The sequence below is a fragment of the Fistularia commersonii genome, chromosome 13 (assembly GCF_037954325.1).
Source record: "Fistularia commersonii isolate RoL2024-O1a breed Wild chromosome 13, RoL_Fcom_v1.0, whole genome shotgun sequence".
In the NCBI taxonomy this organism is placed as follows: domain Eukaryota; kingdom Metazoa; phylum Chordata; class Actinopteri; order Syngnathiformes; family Fistulariidae; genus Fistularia; species Fistularia commersonii.
This window is the reverse complement of record NC_141296.1, coordinates 14,126,981-14,151,206: the sequence shown is the minus strand read 5'-3', so window position 1 is coordinate 14,151,206 and position 24,226 is coordinate 14,126,981. Positions and strand designations below refer to the sequence as shown.

Sequence of the window (24,226 nt, the reverse complement as noted above, 5' to 3'; positions counted from 1 at the left end):
CTAAACACTTAAAACTGTTCCCTCAAAGGATTCTACGTTCCTCTTGATGGAAACAGTGGTGTCAGCATTATGCAAAACCTAGCCCTACATTTGCACAGACATGCTAGCTCATGATTGTCAGCTAGCTAAAATGCTATGGGTCTTAACATTGGGAGTGAATACATGAATCTAAAGATGCAGCGAGCGTGCCAAAATGAAAGCCGGTTTAAAACATCCGACTATTCTTAAAGTTGATTTTCTTTGGTTTTTTTTTTAACTGTCACCTCCAGTCAGCACTGTGAGCGATATGCCTCGGTTTCCACCAAAACACTGGTCAGAAGTTAACAGCTAACTAATATGTAAGTGGCTCCAAAAATGGAAAATGATCGGAGGCGTAAACACCGGGGTGTAAAGACACACTGTAAACAATCATGTCTAACGTTATAATGTGACCAGTCAGTCAATTGAAATTTCAAGTGTGCTACAAGAAGAGCCTCCATTTTCTTTTCTCTCATGTTACTCCGGAGCCGAGGCAGACTTAGGGGGGGAAAAAAGGAGACGACACGGGCCAGTCCAGCTCAATTTTCTCTAAAGTGCACCCCGGCCAAACCCCAATCACCCGACGTGCGTCACTGCAGTCTTAATAACACGTGTGGAGAATATTTTTGAATGTTCATAAAAGAATAATCACATTCGTCCCCCCGATTCCAACCCCAACCTTGGAGGACTCCGACTTGGACCGCTCGCATCCAGACGAGCTGCAGAGGCAGAACAGCTCGCTGTCAGTTGGACGGACCCCCGACCCATCCGATGTGAAAGGTAGGCGTAAACGACAACACGTAGCGCTGTGGCCTTCCGGAGGGAGGTTTGGGGGGCCGCTAACTCAGACGATCGTCGATGCTGCAACCGACGGCCGCTTGAGAGTCCGTGCACATGAAGAAGAACAAGAAGGTGAGGTGCAGGAACAGCTGGAGAACATTAGAGCGTCAAGATATAAATCATGGCTCTTTCCTTAAAGAGCATGTGATTTTATTACATTTTTTTACTATCCATCTTCAGCCACAGTGCGGGTAGATTTATAGATAAGAAATACTTGTGCAAAGAGATGGGTGAGAGATTTTACCAACATGCGTGTTTCATTTGTTGATCGAGGATCTGACAGTGCTTTGATTGCTTCTGTGTTATCAAACACCAATCCATCAATATAAATTTCTGCTGGTTGTATTGCGTCGAAGATAAAGCTCTCGGCCGATGGTTAGCAGGTTCCCCGGTTGGATCGGACTGGGTTTGTTTGTGCGGGATCTCCGAGTTCTCCGCCCGGCCACCCGAGTTCTCTTCAGGTTCTCCGTCTTCCCCTCCCTGTTCAAGCAGTCCCTGGGTTCATTGAGGATACTAAATTGTCTGTAGGTTTGAATGAGAGGGCAGACGGTTTGACGTCTCTGTTTGTGGCCCTGTGATTGACAAGTGACCCCTCAAGGTCAAACCATCTCACCCAAATGTCAGCTTGAATTGGCTCCTGCTGCATTGGGACTGGTTGATAGAGAATGAATGAATAAACATAAAGTCAAATAAATGGCATTCAGTGTTTCTGCCACGCTAAGCTAACGCCCTCCAAACTATGCAGGCTTGAGTAAAAAATATTTTTCCCGTTAACATTTCCCAGTGGTGACCATACAACCTCAGTTGATTTTGATATGACTGTTTATTTGTGCATCCGGCTTTCATTCTCCCGAGAAGGTAAGAGAGAAAATACAAAACCAGCAGAACGAGAACAATAAATTCCTCAAATTACTCCTCTTTTCTGATGCCGTTCATCGGTAAAATAATATTTTTTGGATATTTTTCCATCTCTATCTCAACGTTTTAGTTTTGTTTTCTTTCCTATTAGAACTTCTTTGTAGAGCTCTGAGAAGAGGTTAATTGGAGTCGAAAGACATTACATTTTGGAAAGAGTCAGAATATCCTTTTTTTTTATCATTAGCATTAATTTCTCAGAAATTATTAGTCACATTGCTTCACAAAATCATCAACAGAGTTGACATCTCTTAATATATAGAGGGTTTTTTAACTGTTTGTGTCTCAGTGGCCATCTGAGTTCTAACAGTATGCCTCCAGCTAATATATATATATTTTTTTTAATTTGTTTTCTCAGAAACATATTGGGAGATGGAAGGAGGATGAAGTATGCAGGGGGGAAGTCTTTCAATCAGTATTGTTGTAATTACTCCGGAAGGCTGGTCGCTATATAGATAAGTTTATCTCTTCTCTGCGTTTGAAGACTTCACCTCTGCAGCCCGCCACTCCCCTCCACACACACACACACACACACACACACACACACACCTCCAACTTCGAGCCACTCCCCTGCTTCTATCTGTGGACATCGGCAACACACTGGACTCGATGAAGCTGCTTCTGATTCAAGGTGACAGTGACTGCTGGTTGCGTCTGGTGTTTTGGTTCCCATTCCTTTCGCTTCCATTACAGCAGCCTTTGATAAACATCTGTCACAGTTATTCTTCTGGAATATCTCAAATGGATCTCATTTGTTTGTGTAACAGTATAATGAAGAAGGTGGGAGCCTTTTGCCTGAATAAAAACTATAACTGACTCTTGTTTCTGAACCCCTTCCCCCTGAGACCATGCCACTCTGTATTTAATTCATTTATAATTTATAAATACATATTTGAATAAATACACAAAAATACATAAGAAAACGTGTACAGATACAAGCAGAAACAAGTACTAAACCTTTTTTCGCTGAATAGTTTTCTCTATCACACAATTTTAACCTGTGAGGAGAGACAAGGCATAAAGTGTTGAGTTGTAATATCTGAGCCCAAAGTACTAAAATTACTAGAATAAATTTGTATTCTGCAAGAACATTGTAATATTTCAATGAAAGAATACAAGTAGCCGGAAGACTTCTTGTTACGAAAATACTGGACAGCATCTTGGAATTTTATGTAAATACTAATTCAATCCAAATACATTATTTTAGTTATATTTACTGAATTTGATAGATTATTTGTAATTTGAAATACAAAAAAAACATATAATTTCATCAAAATAAAATAATAGGTCAAGAAAAAAATATATCAAATTATCATTCATTGAATGGAAAAGCTCAGTATGACTACTCATGTTGTTAAAAGGATAAAACATGAATAAAAATGATAAGGGGTTTCACAGAAGTTTCAAGTTTTTTTGTGGAAAAAAAAAAAATCCTTATATTGACTCTTTAGGGTCACTGACATTCTGTCTTGACCGATTATCGTTCAATGAAATAGTCTTCAATAACCTGAAATAACGCTTGATTATACTATATGACAACATCTAAGTGAGGCGACTATACAAGCTTTTCCCTCCAGTAAAAAAACACAATGCTGCGCAGGACGGCCTCTGCGGTGTCTAGGACGAAGAAGGAGAAACGTCAGCAGCACTGCCACTCATCTCCACCTGCTGAGGAGGAGCTCCTCGGGGGGATGATGAAGAAGCTGTTTGGCCAGCAGCTTCTGGTTTGATCAAACAGCATCAACCACCAAGACAAAAAATAAAAAAATAAAATGCCTCTAGGCCTGGAGGCAGAAGGAAAAAAAAGGAAATAAAATATAAAAGACACCCTCAAGGAACCGGCAATTCTAAAAAATGCTATTTTTACTTTTTCTGCTTCTGTACTTTTTTCCCTCCTGTAAGACTTTTACTGATGAATGTCACATCAAACCGGGTTTTTACTCTGAGCTCAACTGCATTTCAAACAGGCTGAGAAATTTTCAAAAATGCCAAGAGACACCCAAGACTAAATATTTTTTTTTCCCTGTGTAACTTACTTATTTTCGAAAGCTTTCAAAAATTCCACCGTATTATCAGCTAAATAACTGAAGATGCCTATTTCTGATGACATGTTCTCTCTTCATCTGGAGGAGTGAGATGAGGTGGCTCGGGCATCTGGTTAGAAAGCCTCCCCGCTGAGGTCGTGCGGGCTTTTCCTATGAAAAAGAGACCATATCTGCAAAAATAATAATAATATCCATCCGTCGTCTGCCGCTTATCCTGCACTCAGGGTTGCAGGGGATGCTGGACAAGAGACGGGGTACACACTGGACTGGTTGCATGTCAATCGCGGGGCTACATATACAGAAAACCATTTCCTCACTCACTCGAGGCAATTTTCCCATTTTTTTTCCAATTAACCTGCTGCATTTGGACTGTGGCAGGGGAAACCGGAGGAAACCCACACAGACAAGGAGAAATCTCCACACAGAAAGGTCCACTTGTTGTAATCGAACCATCGTGCTGTGAGGCCGAAGCAACCACTGCCCCGTCGTGCCACGCAATAATATAATAAATATTCATATATACCGGTATATTGTATATTGTAAATATTGTGGTGTTTTTAGTCAGGGAAACACCTGGGTAACGGTGGGTAAACGTGTGCTCAATGAGCAATAGCTGTTGTTGGTCACAGCCACGCCGAACAAGCCTGCAATATAACTAACTGTTCCTGCACAATTCCAGGTAAAAAAAAATACAGAATTCAATGTACCGAAAACCACACCCACATCATTCCCAGCGACCCCAAAATCACACAGAAAACAAGCATCAACATAACCCCCAACATCCGTGACTCTCTACAATATATATCTTTTACTATGCATTGTAATCTTGGATTACCCGTGTAAAACCACTTTTTTCTAATTTTATTTTAAAACTGGGTCAAAAACTGAAGGGTACAAGAGGTGATAATAATATTATAGTCATAATAATGAGGGTATTAATAGAGTGCTTTCCATCACAGTGCTGTATAAGAAAGAAAAATACAAAAGAGAGATAATAAAATAATAATAAAAAATACTCAGTCATTGTCTGATCCGCTTATCTTGCAGTCAGCGCCGTGAATGGAGGAATATATTAATGTAACTTTTGTTATTCATCATAGTGGCGGTAGAGATAACAACAACAACAACAACAACAACAACAAAGGTTCTGCTTAACGGCGTGAAGGATCCGGTTGGAATCCACCAGGGAGACTTTCTGCGTGGTTTTCCTCCCACAGTCCAAAGATCACGCAAAAGATGAAGTGACAAAAATGGGAAAATTAACCTTGTGACTGAACGTTTTTGTCTCCATATGTGGTCCCGGCGACCTGCTCCAGGATGAACCCCGTCTCTCGCTCGATGGCAGCCGGGATAGGCCTCATCATTCCCCGCGACCCAGAGCGGGGGATAAGCGGTGGATAAAAACAACTTCGACAGATCGGCGGGATCAGTTCCACGCATTTCGGCTTCACAACTTCATTTCCCAGCAACCCCCGCATCTCTCTTTGCCGTGTGCTCCCGCATGCAGCTGGAGGTGGGAGTGGGAGTGGGAGTGGGTGTGGGAGCGGGGAGGGGGGGGATCTCCAGCTCCGGGAGGCGGTGAGAGTCAGTCGGCTTCACCGCGGAGCAGTGAGCGCGTCGGGCGACAGGCGGAGCCGAAGGCGACCGAGGACCAACCTCGACTCAAAGAAAATACATGAGCGAAACTCGGACGCCGAATTTCGAGTGAGGACCGGCGCCGGTCGAAACGGTCGACGGTGGTTTAAAACGCAACAAACCTTTGTCAATATTATACATTTTTTCAACAACTTGGGACCGAGAAAGGGTGTGTTGACCGGGGGGGACTCGGCGACCACCGACCCCCTTCCTCTTCTTTTTCGTCTCCTAAAACAACAAACACCAAGACGAATCCAAAAGAGGTGAGTAAATCGTTTGGAGAAAAACCTTGTATGAAATAGCAGAACCTTCTTAAATTCACCCAATTGAAGTTGAAGGAACAGTTGTGTTAGCTTGACATGCTACATTTGTTTTGAAGCCAAATGCGTGCGGTTGTTAGCTTCTCCGCACGGAGGGTTTATTTTCAAAATACAAGAAGCCGCCGGTTGGTGCACCATTGAAATGGGTGAGGTTTGTTTGGACGCACAAAAGACTTCTCAGTCGTTTATTCGTCCCCCCTCACACGAACACATGCTGACCCTTTACGGATCGGGCGTTTAAAATGCAAAACCCCGTGTAGAGAGGAAGGGGAAACCACGGTGGAAATGAAGCGTTGCTTCTGCAAAGGCTTGCACAAAGTAACAAGACAGCCGTATATGTGTGTGTATGTATGTGTGTGTGTGTGTGTTTCTCCTGGCTGCGTTTGGTTTGCGCCACGCAGGGGTTAAATGTGATAAAACTGCAGTTGGAAAAAAAAAAATTAAAATTCAAAAAGGGGGCTTGAATCCAAATTGAGGTCCCTGAATGGCACATTCGGTAGGGCAGTTAGATTCAGTTTAAAAAAAAAAAAATAAGACCTTTCCATGCAAATGAGTCCTTTGAGGGCAGGAAGGGGTTTCCTCCGATCCCCCCCTGCAACACACACACACACACACACACACACACACACACACACAAATACACACTTCTCTGCAGCTCAGGACGGATGTGAACTGTTAGATTTAAAGCCGCATAGGAAGGATGTGTAGCTTGGGGGGGGCATCAGTGTGATGGACTAGAGAATCAGGAGGATGCGTTGCCAGCAATGTCGTCGCAAGGGAAGGTACCTGATACAGTCTGTGCAGGATAAGATTAGCTTAGGCCAACAATTGTGGGCTGGTAACATTTGAAAAAGATTGAAGAAGAAGGGGGCAGCATGCATCAAGAACTGTAGCGGTGAAGAAGCGACTCCTCTTCATGTGGGCGGATGTGTTACACTTATATCATCCCGCCAGTTTCTGTCCTGCAGTATTTCAGCGTCTCCAGTTTTGCTGAAAAACTCCCAAATCCATTTCCTTGTTCTCTTGATACATTTTTCATATGCAATATTACATTTCGACAAATTGACTCAATCATGACTGATGCTGATGAAATATCACAACGTAAAATGCTACTGACAACATCCAGATCATTTTATTTTTCTTTTTTCTGTGTGTATTTTAAAAACTGTGTTAATATACTCTACAATCAGTGGATTGACACGGTCATCTTTGTAGGTGAAAAAAACAAAAACAAAACAAAGAATCAGCAAAATATTTCCAAAAATCTGTTTAAAAGAAACACCAATAATTAAAATACAACTGGAAGGTCCAAAATCTACCCCCTTCCCCCTAAAATATTGAAAAAAAAATGGTGCGGACAGTAATAAATAAAATAGCATGGAATTGAAGGAAATTCCCCAATAAATGGGATAAAAAAATGTTAGAATTAAAAGTTTGATCAAGGCTGCATTCATCTTTATTTGTTTTTTTAATTTTTTGAATTTCAACAATTTGTTTGGTTTTACTTGTACTTGCAAGTGTTGTCTATGGATACCAGGCCTCTGCCCAGTGTAATGTAATATATATGTGTAATATATATATATATATATATATATATATATATATATATATAATTAGCCAGCAGTTGAGCAGTTTGAAGTTGCATGTTCTACCCCACCTGGGCTCTCATGTCTGTTTCTGTTTTTCAGGGGAAACGCCATGCTGTGAATCGTATTAGTGGAGATATTGACTCCATGCTGGCGACCGTGCCCGTGTAATGGAAACACGCCTCGGTCGCCCCCGGTAGTGTCTCAAATGCATCGGTCGAAATATATCAGCAGCGCCCATGGCTAATTGCAATGAGCGGGGTCTCGCCGGTGGGCACGCTCCAGAGTCAGTCGCCCTGCCGCTCCAAGAGCCATGCTAAAGCAGTGCACGGGCAACAGCGAGGGGCACTGGGTTCATGCAAAGGGAAAACCGTGGACATAAGCTGGAAAATCTGTGGTGTGGGCCTCATTTTAGATTCCCCCTCATTTTTCTGAATTTTGACCTAGATACTCGCCCTGCACCTTCTCCTTTTTTTTAAGCTTTTGTTTTTCTGAAGCGGAAGTGCAGCCTGTCTTCTGAGAGGGCGCTGCCGCCATCTGACATCATGGATGTTTGAAATTTATTGCCCCGGCCCTCGTTGGAGTTGAAAAATGTGAGCGATGAAGGGACCCGTGTGAAGAGGAGGAACAGGTGGAAGAGCAGATCAAAATGGCACAAACCAGTTTGCTGCAAGGAAAGCGCTTTTACTGTCGGGAATGGGTCTTCCATAAGATCCAGCACTGCCTGCAGGAGAAAACCAACAGCTTGAGCGGAGTCACCGGCACTCCCAGCAAGCAGCCCCCGCCGCTGCCTGCGGGGGGAGCATCAAACCCGGGCGGCCTTACAACGGGCTCTGCCAAAACGGGGAGCTCCTGGGGTGTGCTTCTGGTAGGAGGTCCAGGGAGCGGGAAAACAGCCCTTTGCTCTGAGCTGCTGTGGCCCACGTCCACGCAGGGGGCCCACCGGGGTCTGCCCCAGCAGAGCCTGGCCTTCCATTTCTGCCGCGCCGACGACTCGGACACGCTGTGCGCCGGCGGCTTCATCCGAGGACTGGTGGCTCAGATCTGCCGCAGCGGGCTGCTGCCCGGGTACGAGGAGAAGGTGCGCGACCCAGCTGTGCAGGGAGCTCTGCAGCCCGGCGAGTGTGAGAGGAACCCCAACGAGGCTTTCAAGAGGTAGGCGCACACACACACACACACACACACGCAAATGCACGTCCTTCATACATCCGCAGGATTTCACCTCCAGAGTTACCCGCCTATCAGTCTCTGAACAATCACCGGAGTGACAGGAAATTAATCCACACTTGTGTCTCTTAATTAAATGCTTTTTAATTATTAAAATTAACCCTTGCATTTGGGGGCCATTCAGTCAGCCAGTAAACCATAAGCAACACAAATAAGAGGAAACTAATCAAAATGCCAATAATATATATCCATCTGTCTCTGCACAAAAAGTATTCTTGCATTCTTTCCGGTCCAATTTAACACAGTGCGTGCGTGCGCGGGCGAACGTTCGCGCGTGCCTTTGTTTGTGTGGTTAAAATAATAGTGTTGGCTTTGAAAAAACATGATGTTCTCAAATCTGCTCATTGAGAAGGGTTTGTGTTTCCGCAGCTCTTGGCTTCGGTTGTAAAATCACGCGGTTTTTGCCTTTTATTATCCACCTTTCAGGTGGGTCCAGAAACTGCCTGAAATATAGGAATTTGCTCTGCCTGCAAGAATAAAATGCAAAAAGCCATCCCCCTCTCCGCTCCACCTCCTGACCCTGAATCACCCCTCCCCCATTTTTTTTTTTTTTTTTTTTTACTGCTGCTCACACTCATTGCACAGCCCCACCTCAGCAGCGTCGCTATTTATTTGATGTCATGCTTGTGTTGGTTTTCCCCCCTGGTGTGGCATCCTGGGTGGGAATGTCCCCACGTGCCTTCCGATACATGAAACATCTTGATATTTTTTTGAGCTACTGTTGAGCTCCTATGGTTAGAACCAGTTAAAGTGCGCATGCATGTGAACGCATGTAATATGTATCTAATATCTTTTTGCTTGTTTTGATTTGAAAAGTCTTACACTCCACTTCTCACATTTCCTTGAAAAAAAATACCCGGTGGTTTTAAAGGAGGGTAAAGTTCAGTAAAAAAATCTACCTGAAAGAGGTGGCTTAAAACCAATTTGTAAACCTATCTAAAAATCAGCCATGAACTATGAAACAAATAAAACATCAAAACACCCCAACCCAAAAGACATGATCAGAAATTTTGAAATCAAAAACTGAAAATCCATCCAAAAACCGAAGCTCAAAAAAAGCAGGGAATGACTTACTTTTGAGAAACATTAAAATGAGAGAAAAATAGCCCCCTTGGATGAACTGTGAGTTTCCCCCGTGTATTTCATCAGAGATGCAGGCATGGCGCTACGCAACACGGTGAAATGGAAATTAAAATGTCTGTATTTGTGTTTTTACCGGGGTGAGGCTCCGCCCTCCCGTGAACTGCATCTGACTCAGCAGCTGACCTGAGTGACTCCGCCGCAGAGCGATAAAGTTGACATGTGAAAAGAGGGCTCGGCAGGCTTGTGGATGTACAGCGCCCTGCCCGGGCATGCTACGCGATCAAGATGGACTGTTATTATAGGCACAGGCACTAAAAGGCGTGCGTGTGTGTGTGTATGTGGATGACTCGCATGGCTCATCTGTGCAGGCCAGGTCAACCAGTTCTGTGCGACGCAGTCAGGAATGCTGTGCCGAACGCACGCACGTTTTCCCGTTCGGCCATCTGGTGACGCTTATTGCACCATCTCCACATCACACTCGAGAGGGAGAGAGGCGGAGAGGAGGAGGGAGAGGGAGGCGGAGACGGAGGGGGGTGCGAAAGTAGGTCAAACGTTCAGCAAGGTAAATCATTTTTTAAACACTCGCCAGAGTCAACAGCTCAAGCCCTGTTCCTTCCCCGAGGAAGCCAGCGCCAGTCATGTCATCTGCTGGCAATCGTGCGGCCGCCACCGACGACTGCGGATTGACCCTCTCAGATAAAAAAGCGGGTTATCGCAGAGACGCGAACGACGACTGAACCCGACAAGGACGCCCTGCTCGCTTCAGCTCCGCTGTGTCACACAAAATGCTTCGATGATTATTTTTTTCTTCCGCGTCAACTTTGCCTCACCGGAGCGTCCCGTCGTGCCGGGGAACCTCGGGCCTTCAGTCTCCGAGCGACGAGGACGCGAGGCCTTCTCCCGATTGAGGTGTTTTTTTTTTTTTTTGTTTCGGAGCCGGGTGAGCGCTCCGCTGGATGCCTTATCGCCATCCCAGGTGTAAACGCACCCTGGCCGCCGATGCACACAAGTAATCTCTGCGGCTCCTCCGATGTCCTAGATGCTATCTTGTTTCAGGAAGCAGAGTGTGCCGGCTGGTTCTGGCAGTGACATGAAAGGAATACAGCTTTTGTTATTTTTCCAATGTTCTAAGACCCAATTTATATCAGACATAAAAAAATTCAGAGTGGGCGGGCTTAGCTTTGCTGGAAGACTTTAAGGCCCAAGCTTGGTTTTATTTAGTAAAGAATTATGTTCGACACATTTTGGGGAGCTTTTGACCCCCCCGCACCCCGCACCCCCGTCCAGCTGCGCCTCTTAAATGTTAGCTAGTGAGTGCATGCAAGAGGCCCTGCCAAATTCTTTAGTCAAAGACAAACAACTGTGTTTGCTGATAGTAATCGCGGGTCGTGTGTTAATACAGAGAAACTGGTTCAGACGCAGGTTTACGTACAACTGGATCTGAACCTCACCATCAAGAAAACCTTGTCTTTACCTAATTTTTTTTTTTTTTGAATGTACAATCTTTCAGGGATTTTAGTTTGATTTTTTTTTTTTTTTCCTCCCTTTGTGTTTTAAACCTAACCTTTTTTTAACCACACACAGTAGATAAAGCTCAATGTGGTTTGTAAAAAAAAGGTTCATATGCATATATTTATAAATGTGTATATATACACACGTGTATATATATATATATATATATATATATATGTACACGTGTGTATATATACACACACACACACACACACGAGAGAGAGAGAAAGAGAGAGATTGTTAAACAGGGGAAATACAACATTAAATATGGTAGTTATACATTTTTAGCTTTCTTCTAATAGTATTTGTATAGCTTCCGTTGGGCCAGCACGGCTCCCTCAATGATTTCAAAGGGTGCGTTATTGATTTTCTTCTGTTTCCTGAACACTCCCAATAATTTTTTTACCTCCGCTTTGTGATATAAGTTTTAAGAAAGGGACCATAAAACCACTTGAAATATCTCTGCGGCTTCTGGCCAGTGCAGGAGTTGGACTTATAGAGCTTGAATGTGACAGCTCAACTCTCCTCTGCGGCTTTTGGATTCCGGGAGTGAATTTCCCCTTTGTTTTCTCTGCACCCCATACTGGTATAGAGCAACCACCAGCCAAAAGATGAGCCAAGACCATAAAGAATTAGATTTGGAAAAAGAAAACGGAAACTGAGATTATGGTAAAGATACAAGGATGCAGATAATTAGTTCAATAGTGGAGGCATTATAATCCCATAAACCACCATGAATTGCACGATCCACCCCTTAATCTTTTGCAAAAGATACCTTTTCTCTAATTTCAATTTCCAATACAAACTTATTGTCTAATACTAGTCGCTTCACAAGTTTATGTGATGTAAACGTTTGCAAAGATTTTCTATTTTTTTTTCGAATAGCGTGAAGATTACCATTTCCCTTGGCAGGGATGGAGGCGTTTCTGGACTCCCAACACATATAGTAAAGTTAATGCATTGCCACGGACTTCAGGGTATTTTTGACAGAAAAAAAGAGAAAAAATTGGCGGCACAGTGTCATGGTGGTTAGCACTTAAACCTCAGAGCACAAAGGCCCATGGTTTGAATCTCCATGTTCTCCTCCTGCCTGCTTAGGTTCTCTCCGGGTTCTCTGTCCATCGACCAAAAAAGTCATAAGGTTCATTAAGGCTCTAAATTGTGTCTTTATGTGTGAATGAGAGAGTGAAGAGTGAGATGTCTCTGCATGTGGGGCCGTGATTGACAGCTGAGCGGTCCAGGCTGTCCATAGTCCGCTGGCTAGCGTCAGGCTCTTTGTTTATCCATGAAGAATGAATGAAATTTACTGCCTGCATGCTAGCTGATGTTTGCAGCGGTTGGAGACGCTGCCGTTAGTCTTTTGGATTGTGGCTAATGTGTTTCTTCTGTGACATCACTCAAGCCTGAGGCCTTAGTATTCCATTATTTACATTTTTTCAGCTTGTGGAAAGACTGCCGTGGACAGTCTTTATAGCTAAAAATGGTAGTCTCGATTCATAAAAGTAATTCAGTGTCTCAGAACCTCTTTTTAAAACAAATTGTGCAATTATTGTTAAAATTTCAGTGCCAGATAACAAGACAACATGTGATAAATGTGTGCCCGGAGCATTTCGGAGATGTCCACCTGGCTAAAACTGATGGGCCTTTGCTCTGCAGGCGGCCATTTGCTCTGCTGTTATAGCAACGCATCACCTATCTTTACTTTGAAGAAGTGTCTCGCAAGGTCAATTTAATTTAGAAGTGATAAGACGGTTTCTTCGGTCCTGAAGGAGCTGACTGAATGTGTTAGAAAACACGTTGTTGGAGTTAACGTAAGGGGCTCCCGGTGTAATTTGCCGATGATGCAATCCATCTGGTGGCTTATCCACTTACAGTTCCTTTCTTCTACAAGCTAAATTCCTCCACAAATCCAAAATGAATAAATGAATTTACCTATTTATTTTCATTTTTAAATTGACTAGCAAGCCCCACTCGACAGGAGGTCACCCCAGCAGTGCCCTCTTTTGTTCTCCTGGGTTCAATATAATTTACCTCCTTTTGTCCTGTGCCACAGTGTATCAAACAGTTTTTATGACTAATTTTATGACTAAATATTTCCAACACCTGATGAGTAAATATTATTGCAGCAGTATCCATCCATGATTGGATGAACTCTCTGTGACTTCCTCCTCCTTTTTGTCAGTTATCCATGCGATAGTAAATATGTTGATTATGTATATTTTTTACGTGAAGAGAAAATGGTTTCCATAACTAGTTTCCATTAAATTTCACAGAAATGTTTGTAGAGCCTCCCATCTAGCTCACCCCCCCACAAAGGAGTAAGTTGCATTAGGAATAGATGCATTCTGGGTCCTGGCAGTTCCTGGCAAAACTTTTGAGCTTCTCCCTGGAGCGAGACAGCTTGAATTTTTACCGGTAATGTTTGGAGATCATAAAGACCCTAAGAACAGAGCACTGGTCTGAAGAGAAAAGTCTACAGTAAAGTAACATTACGACATTTCCAGGGCCACATATTGGCCAAGGTTGATTTGGCTCATAGCTGCACTTTTTAAGATTGTTAAAAAAAAAAGCTTGACTCTGTTGTTTGTTTAAACCTTTAAACATTCAGTTTTACCAACTGCAAAAAAATGAAAAGGAAAACTTAATCCAAAAAAGAGAGAGGCAGTGCTCTACAGTTTTAGACGTTCTTGTCACTTCAGGTTGACCGCATTATACTCAAATTTAGCTCAATATCTCTGAAAGAATAATACATAATACAGTGTAATACATTAATTTGTTCATTTAACCGACTTTTTTTTCCCTCGTTTAACATTTATGTTACAGTGTCCAAAGGGATTGTACAATTTCTGTGGTGGATTACAATGCCGATAGCTTTCTCTACTGTTGTGCTGTTTGATCTTTACAAATCCTGGGTTTTACAAGCTTAACTGTCATTTAAAGTCCCAGTTACAACCTTACAAGCCCTGCATTCGGTTACTCTTTATGGTTCAGTCTTGACACTGGAGGAGGGGCTTCCTAGTTGTGACATCACAGGGAATCTAAAAAACTGAATAGCTTGGGAAATGGCACAATTTCAAAACATCCAGCTCCCAGAAAACAGAATGGATTGGCTTATTTACCTATTTGTATAGAGCACGGATTGCCTAATGCCCAAATATGGACTTGATACTTTGGAATTGGCAAAATAAATTGCACATCTCCTTGCAACATGGTTCATCGTCGTCATAGCCAATATTTCCATCCCCCCACTCCAACTCAAGGTTGTTTTCCTTCTTACACTGCGGTAGTACTTTCTCAAAGTATGTAACTGTATAACAGTAAGTTGGGATGCCAGACCACATAAGGCCATGAGCCACACTTCCCCAGATAAAAAGACGCTCTCAGTATCTTTATATACAAGCAGACAAACGCGATACTTAGACTCTTCAGTGTCACAGCTATTAGTTATCTTAAGGACTCTAATGCCTCAGTGACTCTGAGGCTTTTTTATTACTTATAAAACCAATACACACCACCCTAGCATTTGTCACATCTGCATTGTCTCGCCTTCATCGAAGGCCACCGCGCTGTTTTGACTGGAGCTCCCCAGTTTTTAATGATTCATTGTGTTTCGAGCAGCCAGCCTCCAGCCTTCAAACACGCCTCATTCTTTTTCCTTCAGGACAAAAGGGTTGGCTTCGAATAGGTGGAATTAACCCGCCCGGGTGGGTCAAACAAATTCCAGCAGGTTTGTTTTTGCTGATGGGACTAAAAAAGTGCATTTAGTGAAGGTGCTATTTTATGCCGTTCTGCTGTTTGGGCTATGCTGCGCAGAGCAGCTTCAGTTTCAGCCAGACAACTTACTGCTGCATTTTGGAGTCGTGGCCTTGGTCACAGATTTAAATCTGACAACACGTGTAGGTATGACATGGGAGGGAATGATGGATCTGACCACAGAGATCCTTCAAGAAAAGACCGTCGCCTTTAGCGGCATCTGCACCGAATAGTTCAGTCAAAAACCTTTTCTGTTGCCTTGTTAAAGAGGATTGTTGATAATTCAGATAAACAGTCACCAGAACAGAAGTCTTGTCATAGTTTGGTCTGATTGTCCTTCAGTAAACATAAATCCTAATGCTGGTTTCCAGTGTCTGGCTTCAGGTCAGAATCTGGATAAACTTTATTTATCCCCCGAGGGGCAATTGGGGAAATTGAGTCTGCAGGGAGTTCTAAATTGCAAAGCAGAACATTTAAAAAAAAAAAGAAAAAGAAAAAGAAAAATTGAACTGAAAAGCAGAGGTGTCGTTAACCTTTTAAAGAGAACAACTATTGTTACTTTGGCAGTAAAACTATAATTTAACCTTTTGTTTAACCTCTTTTATTTGCTTATTTATTGATTTATTTCTGATTCTGGCCAGAATTCAAACCTATGCATGATTCATTTTTAACCAAATGAGATTTTTTTTTTCCTTTCCATTTTTTTTTAGAAGGTTGGTCAGGGAGGTCCTGGTCTCATTTTCTCTTTCTTTTGACTTTGACTGTTACTCAGAGGGCGGCCCGAGTTATTGGGGTTAAGGGACTCCAAATGAAAGCTGCCTGTACCTTTCATGTGGTGCACAACAGTGGAAAGCTTGCTGAAGATTAGGGCCCATGTTTATTAAAAAAAGGGTTCAGAGTATGACGCATCAACTCCAATTGAGCAAATGAGGAGAAGCAGCAGCTCTGGTGCCGCTGCAGCGATGACTCAGCACTCTGAGGCTAGTCTCCTGTCTCCATTCTGCTGGGGAATGGTGTGTGTGTGTGTGTGTGTGTGTGTGTGTGTGTGTGTGTGTGTGTGTGTGTGTGTGTGTGTGTGTGTGTGTGTGTGTGTGTGTGTGTGTGTGTGCGCGCGCGCTTGTTTCTCTATGAACATGCATGCCTATGTTATTTCCCCATCTAATAAATTGAGCATTGTAACGTGGCCATTTTTACTTTCAGAACATTGAGTCAGTGTTTAGGATGTAATAAAATAACACATTAATGAGTGTGTGGTTCTGCAAAGTCTGAAATAGAAGCGATTCAGTCATTTGAGATAGTAAACTATGTTTGGTGAATGTTTGGTTAGAGATCCATTACTTAAGCATAAAAAAACCAAAAGGGTCAAATTGTTACCAGTCTTCTGTGATAATTAATAGACCACAATCAAATAACGGGTTTAGATATCAGAAGTGACGCACCAACAGCAGTTCTCCTGGTTAGCTGACTGCAGCCCAGCTGTGCTGATTTTTTTTTATTTTATTATTTATTTATTTTTTTCAAATTATCGTCATTTCCGGGCTCTTTGGCGCACCTGAATATAAGCAGCACTGGCTAAAAATAAACAAATATAGTACACATATAAAGGCTACATTTGTCTATAAGCCACAGGTGTCCATGTTGAACATGAGGTTTACACGGAAAGATGTTACACAGACATATTTTTTAACTTTTCGTGATATTACATACCGGTAACATCCAATTATAAGTACTGGAAATACTTTTCTCCGAACAGTGCCTGTAACACTGCTGACGAAAATGATGAATAATAAATAACACAAGGAAAAGTCCATCCATCCATTTTCTATCCCTGCCTAATCCTACTCCAGCTGATCTTCCTCCTGCTCTCTAAAACCATTAAAATCAGTGCGGGATTGAACAGCCTCAGAATTTCACCATAATGGTATTGGTCCAATGTTACGAAGCAAAATGTTTTGGCAGCATGAACCTCGTTCGCCCCCCAAAAATCCATAAATTAGCTGCATCATTGTTTAAACACTAGTGTTCAAAGCGTGTGAAAAAAGTAGCGGCTTGCAGTCTGGAATTTCCGGTATTTGCAATTGCCTGTTTTTCTGCAAGATTTCTTTAATGGACAAAGGACTATGGTCTGTTACTGTTTGTAAAAGGTGGTGCTAAACTGCTCTAGTGCTAAAAATCAAGCCTTAGATGCTATGCCGCTTACTTGAGAGAAAACACCAATCGATTTGTTTTGGATTTGTTTTTTTTTTTTTCGGAGCAAGACGGTTGAGCTGGATGCTTTGTGATTTCTATTCTTAGTCCCAAGTAGTAATGACCTTAAAAGTGGTGAGCTGATTTGGTGGAGCCAGATGGTTAAAGAGTGTAAAGTGGCTGCTGCAGAATCCAGTCTTGAAATGTTGTCTCTTAACTCCAACTCTGTTCGCGTTTCTAACATTGGATACCGGAGGTTGCAGGAAAAGAAGCAGAAAAGAAAGGGTTTCCCGGATAGGACATCTTTTTGGTTTGTTGACTGGCAGACAGGCATTGATAGTGTTGATACTGCTGCCTGTTGTTAATGTTGCTCCGATATAACATAAAGAATAAATCAACGCCGCTAACCTGCTCCACTGGGCCTATGCACTCATATCATGATTAAAGTACTTCCCGTTGCTGACTGCTGCAATTAATTTTTCAACAGTCTATTTGTGCCTAAGATTTAATGCCGAAAAAACCGATCACACTTTGGCAGCAGTGTTTCCCTCTACACGGGAATCGAGCATCCACGGCAAAACTTGACTCCCCCCCCCCCCCCCCCCCCCCCTCCCCCGATCTCTTTTTTTTCCAACATGCAAACAAATAGAGCCGCGCTGCACAATGCTTTCTTTGTTCACACAAATCTTTTGAATTGGACTAAAGCGGGATACATAATCCTGTTTGGCAGCCAAAAGACACCTCGCAGGTTTACCAGTCAGCATTGGAAGCGATGACAAAACCCTTTGTGTTTTTGTGTGTATAACTCTGTATCTTGAGGTTCATGAGCACGTGGGCAGACAGCAGTATGTCTGGCGTCCAGGGTGTGAGGAGCCGTGAGTGTGCTCTTTAAGACAAACTGCGGCGGTGGGGCTGGGATGGGGGGGAGGGGGGTGAAATTTCAGATTCCCTTGACAGTATTGGGTGGCAGGCCAGGAATGCTCACCTCGTCTGGGCCGGGAAGAGCCCCAGGGATTTGGAATAGTTATCCGAGGTATGCGTGCTGGCCAAAGATGAAGCGTGCGACGTGTTTACACTTTTTGCAGGTTTCATTAGCATGGTAAACACTTGATTGATGAGTGAAAAAAATAGCTGGCTATGATACACAGAAATACCAGGCTCCAGCTTGATAAATTGTTGAGAGGTTATTCAAATATTTTCTGATTTACTTAACAGACAATCTGAATATGTCATGTACATTTGAGCCCCACCAGTTCTGGATATCAGGTATACCTTTATACTGTATAATAAATAAAAGGACATTGGTACTATGGGTGTAATTTACATGGCAAGATTTAATTGCGTCTTCTGTCGGACTCATTGATGCCGACCAAATGTAGCCCCTTTCGCAAAGAAGGAACCTTAGACAGTTCGTAGAACCCTTTCAGGAAGTAGGTTGTTTCTTCGTGCATTTGGACAGCGAGGGGGCCAGGGACCCTGGACCCATATTTCTATTGTTCCATAGTTAACGCACATGACGTAGCTACTTGGTAATTGACTATAAGGCCATAATGAGAAACTTCTTGCAGCCCGCCATTTTTAAAAACTACCATTGTACTTGTGAAAATGGACTTCTTCTTCATACTGGCTTTTTTTAGCATGTGGCTTTAGCTTAAGATACACATCACAGATGCTTGTCACACTCGTATCTACTATTGTCCCTCGCTGCTTGTGTGAATGCATAACTGAAAAGTTCCCCTGGCTGTGGACATTGCCCCAGAGAGAATTTTGAACTGGGCAGTTCTTAGAACTTTTCCGTTTGAAAGCAACTAAGGAGTTGGCTTTAAATGGTTTTCTTACCTGAGATTTTCCATACAATGTAAAATCAGTATTTTCCAATATGATTAGAATTTGTAATCAGTAAGCTGCACTCATCTACACCCAACGTCATAATAACTTCAGGGTCTGCAGGGCACCTGATGAAATAAATGCAACAATAAGTGAAAAGGTAATTTAGACAAACAAGCATCTTCGAAAGGTTATCAGTATTACTTTGGTACTGAAGTGATCACCGGGCATCCCAGCAGCGGCTATCCGGTGGAGATGACAGGGGAAGGTTGGACCCGCCAGCTGCAGGCCACACCTCCAGCCCCAAAACAATATAATGACTGTATGTTCCCAATCCCATGACAGTGTCCGTTGTCGCACAGCATCACAAGACTCAGCTGGAGTTGTTGTTTGCCGCTCATTACTCCGATCAAAGGGAAAACAAAGGGTTGCTTTTATGTGGAGGTCACTTTGAATCGTTCCTTTCGCCCTCTCGACCACCTTCAGATAGGGCCGGCGATGTCTCGCAGGCGAACAGGGGGTTATCTGCCCGGGATCTTGTGCAGAATCGATCGCGCCAATCCATTAAGTGAAGATCCGATTCTCATCGTCTGGCGCTACCAGACAATGTTTTTGCCGGCCTGTTATGCCACGGTAAGCATGTTGGCATCAGTGGCCGGACTAAGATCTGGTTGCAGTTGTACCGTGGTGCAGTTTAAAACAGTAAACCGGCACTTATGACTTACTGTGGTGCCACAAGCAGAGTGATTCATCGTTTTTATACGCCAAACAAATGTATTCCTTACGTGCAGAACAAAATTTTAAAATCACACAGAAACTGAAAGCAAACATAATTCTTAAGTCGTGTGACACTCCAGCTTCAAGACGACCAGAGAAACCATTAACATGAGCGAAAAAGAAGAGAAAAATGAGGACCAGATGAAGATTACATGAAGGATTTGGCGGAGCAATATTGTGGAAAATATTTTGCAACTTCTAAGCCTTCACATTTAAACATTAGATAATTTCTCAAGCATTTCTTTATGGTTTAATATCCTTAATGTACTTTGAAATAGATACATTCTACAGATAGATAGTTCAACAGAACTCTGAAAAAAGAATATGTATTTAAAGAGTATAAAAAGACCACAAAAAGCTGAACGTTTCCTTCAAATCATTTTCAAAGAAAAAAAAATGGCTTTTCATTTTTGCTAGTTCCCAGGAAAACTAAGCATATGGGTGCTTTTTAGAAAATATCTCTAAATGATTCTGAGAAAGGATTGTGATATGTCTTCATTAAAAGACAACCCCCCTCAGCCTTATTGCACAACTGCTATCTTTAAACAATAATAATCATTTGGTGTTGATTTTATGCTCCTCCTTAGGGAAATAAAAGTGATGTCTGGCCGACTCAAGTCATTTCATTAAATTCATTTAAAACCCCATTTCTGCATTTTGAAAAGAACCCCTTATTCTCCAATGCATGGCTGCCATCCAAGGCGGGGTGTTATTATTATTATTATTGATGATAGCACCCCGCCTATTATTATTATTATTGAAAATAATAATAATAATGATAATATTAACTGTTATTAGTATTGTTTAAAAAAAGAAGAAACATGCCCTTGGCACAGCATTCGTTTTCTGTGTCAAATTCAAACATTTTAAAAAGGGTTACACCCTGAGCTTGATTAAGGCTCACAGAAGCCTTACTAATGATTTTATTTATTTATTGATTTTTATAAACTGTCAGATACATTTGGGAGGAACTGAGAAAAAGCTGCCTATCTCACCCCGGACGAGCCAGTGCATGAGTCAGCTGTTTGCAACAAGATGCTGAAAAAGCTTTCTCCCAGCCAAATGAAAAGACAGGTGTCTTCTAATAAAAGGGGCTATTTGTTTTTGGCGGAGAGATTCCTTAGTGTCAATCTTTGCAACAAAGATGTCTGACTGTCAGGGAGAATATAGAGGTGGAGAAAAAGAGAAAAACATCCAGAAACCTGATTTTGATGTCATTCACAAGACTTCTTGTTCGTGATACCACGTAAATACTGATACATCAAATTTGATACGCAAATTTTAATCTCATTTATATGATGGGACTGAAATAATACAAAAAAAAATCTTTTTAATATAATATAGTATACAGTGATCCCTCTCTATAACGCGGTTTACTTTTCACGGTTTTGCTACTTCACGGATTTGCATCGTGCATCGTGCTCTGCATTCTGATTGGCTAAAAAGTCACTCCGCTTCTTCTCTACCTGTGCGTCAATAACATTGCAGTTTAATATGTCCACGTACGTAAAACAGCTTGCCAAATTCACATTACGTACGTGCAAATTCTCTTGCAATACGAGTTTCTCTGAAACCCATAATGTTGACAAAACGCTCTGGACCGACAAAAGCACCTGCGGCAGGGCCCAAAAGGCAGCGGAAGATGCTATCTATCGCAGATAAAGTTAAACTTCCGGACATGCTAAGGGAAGGTAAAAGCTATGCGGCTGTAGGTCGGCATTACGGAATTAATGAATCTTCCGTTCGTTCCATAAAGAAGGAAGAAAAAAACATAAAGACGACAGCAGCAATGTATAATAGAGTATTATATTGAATAATAATTCCCCCCAAAAATTAAGGTTTCTACTTCACGGATTTTGCCTATCACCGGTTCTTTTTGTAACATAACCCCCCCCGAAAAACAAGGGTATACCGTATACTATATAATATATAACCTAATCCTTTTCACTCATTAATCATCAGTTGGAGTGAGTTTGCCACTCATTGAACTTCGTACATTAATAGAATTGCTGAGGATGAAGAACTATGTTTTTGTAGCCCCTGCTGTATTTTGGACAGTTTGGATATTTGGCTTGAATTCCAGGCCCCTGTTCCCACTGTTTTGTAAATTTGTAACTACCTGGCCCGGTTCCCAGCGCTGCCCTTTCACTTTCTGACATCTTCACCAAAACGTCACGATGAACGCCTCCCGCTGCATGCCATGGCAACGCCGATGTTCGCTGTGGTGGCACACAACAGATGGGGAGTGTATGACTTGCGTTTCCCACCCCGCCCCTCTTCCTTCTTCAAGTCTTACATAGCAGTTGGTGCTAACCTGGGCATATGTTGATGTACTTGGACAAAAATCAAAAAGCCAGTCCTGATACCTTGGATCGCTGTGTGTCGTCCAATTGCATTTTCCCTGTGACAAAAGCCTCTTCTTCTTGCGCCAATTTCTTCTACATCTTCCATCACCCCTCGTTGGTGGGCCTTGTCTTTTGACTCAGTGGTAGCCCCTTAACGGGACAAGTTGTTGAGAAGAGTGGCTCTTTGTTTTGCTCGCTTGATGCCATCAAGGGTTTTTACCGCGGCCTCAGATGCAGACCTTCACACAGAGCCGCCCCTTCCTTTTAGCAAAGCTCCTGGACGGTGTGGGCTTTGGGTGACAGAGGGGATCATGGAAGGCTTCATGAGGAAGAGTAGCTCGGTAATTATTGGAACGCAGTTTGTAGGGATTTGGCCACCTGGTATGGCTGAGTAAGATTGAATACTAGTAGGTAGCTGGGTTGTGGTCTTAGAAAAAGATTACATCATGATTTTTAGAACACGGTCTGGACCTATGGAGCTGTAGGACTGTTTCTTTTGAACATAATATCCCAAGTCATGCTCCTTGAAAAAAAATGAATAGATATCTATTGTTGCAGCTTTTTTTTGTTTCCGTTTATCTTTCATTCTTTTCTTGTTTTGTTCCCCAACTAATTTTCTTGTTCCTACTTAAAATTTTGCGCACCAGTGGGGTCATTGATTGTAGTAAATATCACAGTGATATTTTTGGCCATTAATCCCAGGAACTGGATGGAGAATTTAGTGTTCATTTTTAGGTAATGCCTTGCCACTTTTAAGGGGTTGTGGATTCTTCAGCTAAATTGTGATACGTTGAAATTCTTCTTCTTCTTCCTCTTTCGGCTTTTCCCTTCAGGGGTCACCACAGCGATCAACTTTCTCCATCTAACCCTATTCTCTGTATCCTCCTCTCTCACACCAACTACCTTCATATCTTCTCTCACTACGTCCATAAATCTTCTCTTTGGTCTCCTCCAGACCTCTTGCCTGGCAGCTCCAATTCCAGCACCCGTCTACCAATATATTCTCTATCCCTCCTCTGTACATGACCGAACCATCTCAGTCTGGCTTCTCTGACCTTCTCTCCAAAACATCTAACATGTGCTGTTCCTCTGATAGACTCATTCCTGATTCTATCCATCCTGGTCACTCCCAAAGAGAACCTTAACATCTTCATCTCTGAAACCTCTGGTTCTGCCTCCTGTCTCTTCGTCAGTGTAACAGTTTCTTGTCCATACATCATCGCTGGTCTCGCCACTGTCTTGTACACCTTTCCTTTCATTCTGGACGATAGTCTTCTATCACATAGTACCCCTAACACTTTTCTCCACCCATTCCAACCTGTTTGGACCCGTCTCTTCACCTCTTTTCCAAACTCTCCGTTGCTCTCAATTGTTGACCCCAAGTACCTGAAATCCTCCAGCTTCTTGATCTCCACTCCCTATAGCCTCACCGTTCCACCCAGGTTCCTCTCATTCACACACATATATTCTGTCTTGCGGCGACTAACTTTCATTCCTCTCCTTTCCAGAGCATACCTCCACCTCTCTAGATTTTCCTCTACCTGTTGTCTGCTCTCACTACAGATCACAATGTCATCTGCAAACATCATGGTCCATGGAGATTCCTGTCTCACCTTATCTGTCAGCCTGTCCATCACCATTGCGAACAAGAAGGGGCTCAGAGCTGATCCCTGATGGAGTCCCACCTCCACCTTGAACTTCTCTGTTACCCCTACAGCACACCGTACCAGTGTCTCACAGCTAGCATACATGTCCTGCACCAGTGTAACATATTTCTCTGCCACTCCATACTTCCCCATACAATACCAGAGCTCCTCTCTTGGCACCCTGTCATATGCTTTTTCTAGGTCTACAAAAACACAATGCAGCTCCCTCCGTACTTCTCTGTTCGCAATCTTAATGCAAATTCTGCATCTATAGTACCCTTTCTTGGCTTGAAGTTGAGTTCTGCTCTCAGTCTAGTGTCTGCTACTCCTTCCACCTGTTGAAATATAGGAGAAAAAATGCATCGGAATATTCTTATATTCATTTCCCTACATGTAACACATTTTTAGTTTCAAGGTTTTTAAAAAATACAGTTTAAAATTCTATTTCTCTATCCAGAGCTAGACCAAAGTAAACATTGTTATGTAAAATGTGCAAACCAGCCTCCTTCA

General features: G+C 42.6%; 1 protein-coding gene and 1 non-coding gene across 2 annotated transcripts in view; both read left to right on the top strand.

Annotated features, from left to right (window-relative positions):
• Positions 1-5,422: 5,422 nt before the first annotated feature.
• The window catches only part of ankrd50 (ankyrin repeat domain 50), a 52,742-nt gene continuing 33,938 nt past the window's right edge, over positions 5,423-24,226 (top strand). Inside the window, exons 1-2 of the mRNA XM_086158245.1 lie at positions 5,423-5,716; positions 7,462-8,514. Coding sequence (XP_086014371.1) covers positions 8,009-8,514 — 506 coding nt within the window. The 5' untranslated portion in view covers positions 5,423-5,716; positions 7,462-8,008. The remainder of the gene's footprint in view (positions 5,717-7,461; positions 8,515-24,226) is intronic.
• Positions 12,052-12,166, top strand: LOC147227963 (U6atac minor spliceosomal RNA). The gene has a single exon (XR_015107065.1). It is a non-coding gene; the product is annotated as a U6atac minor spliceosomal RNA (small nuclear RNA).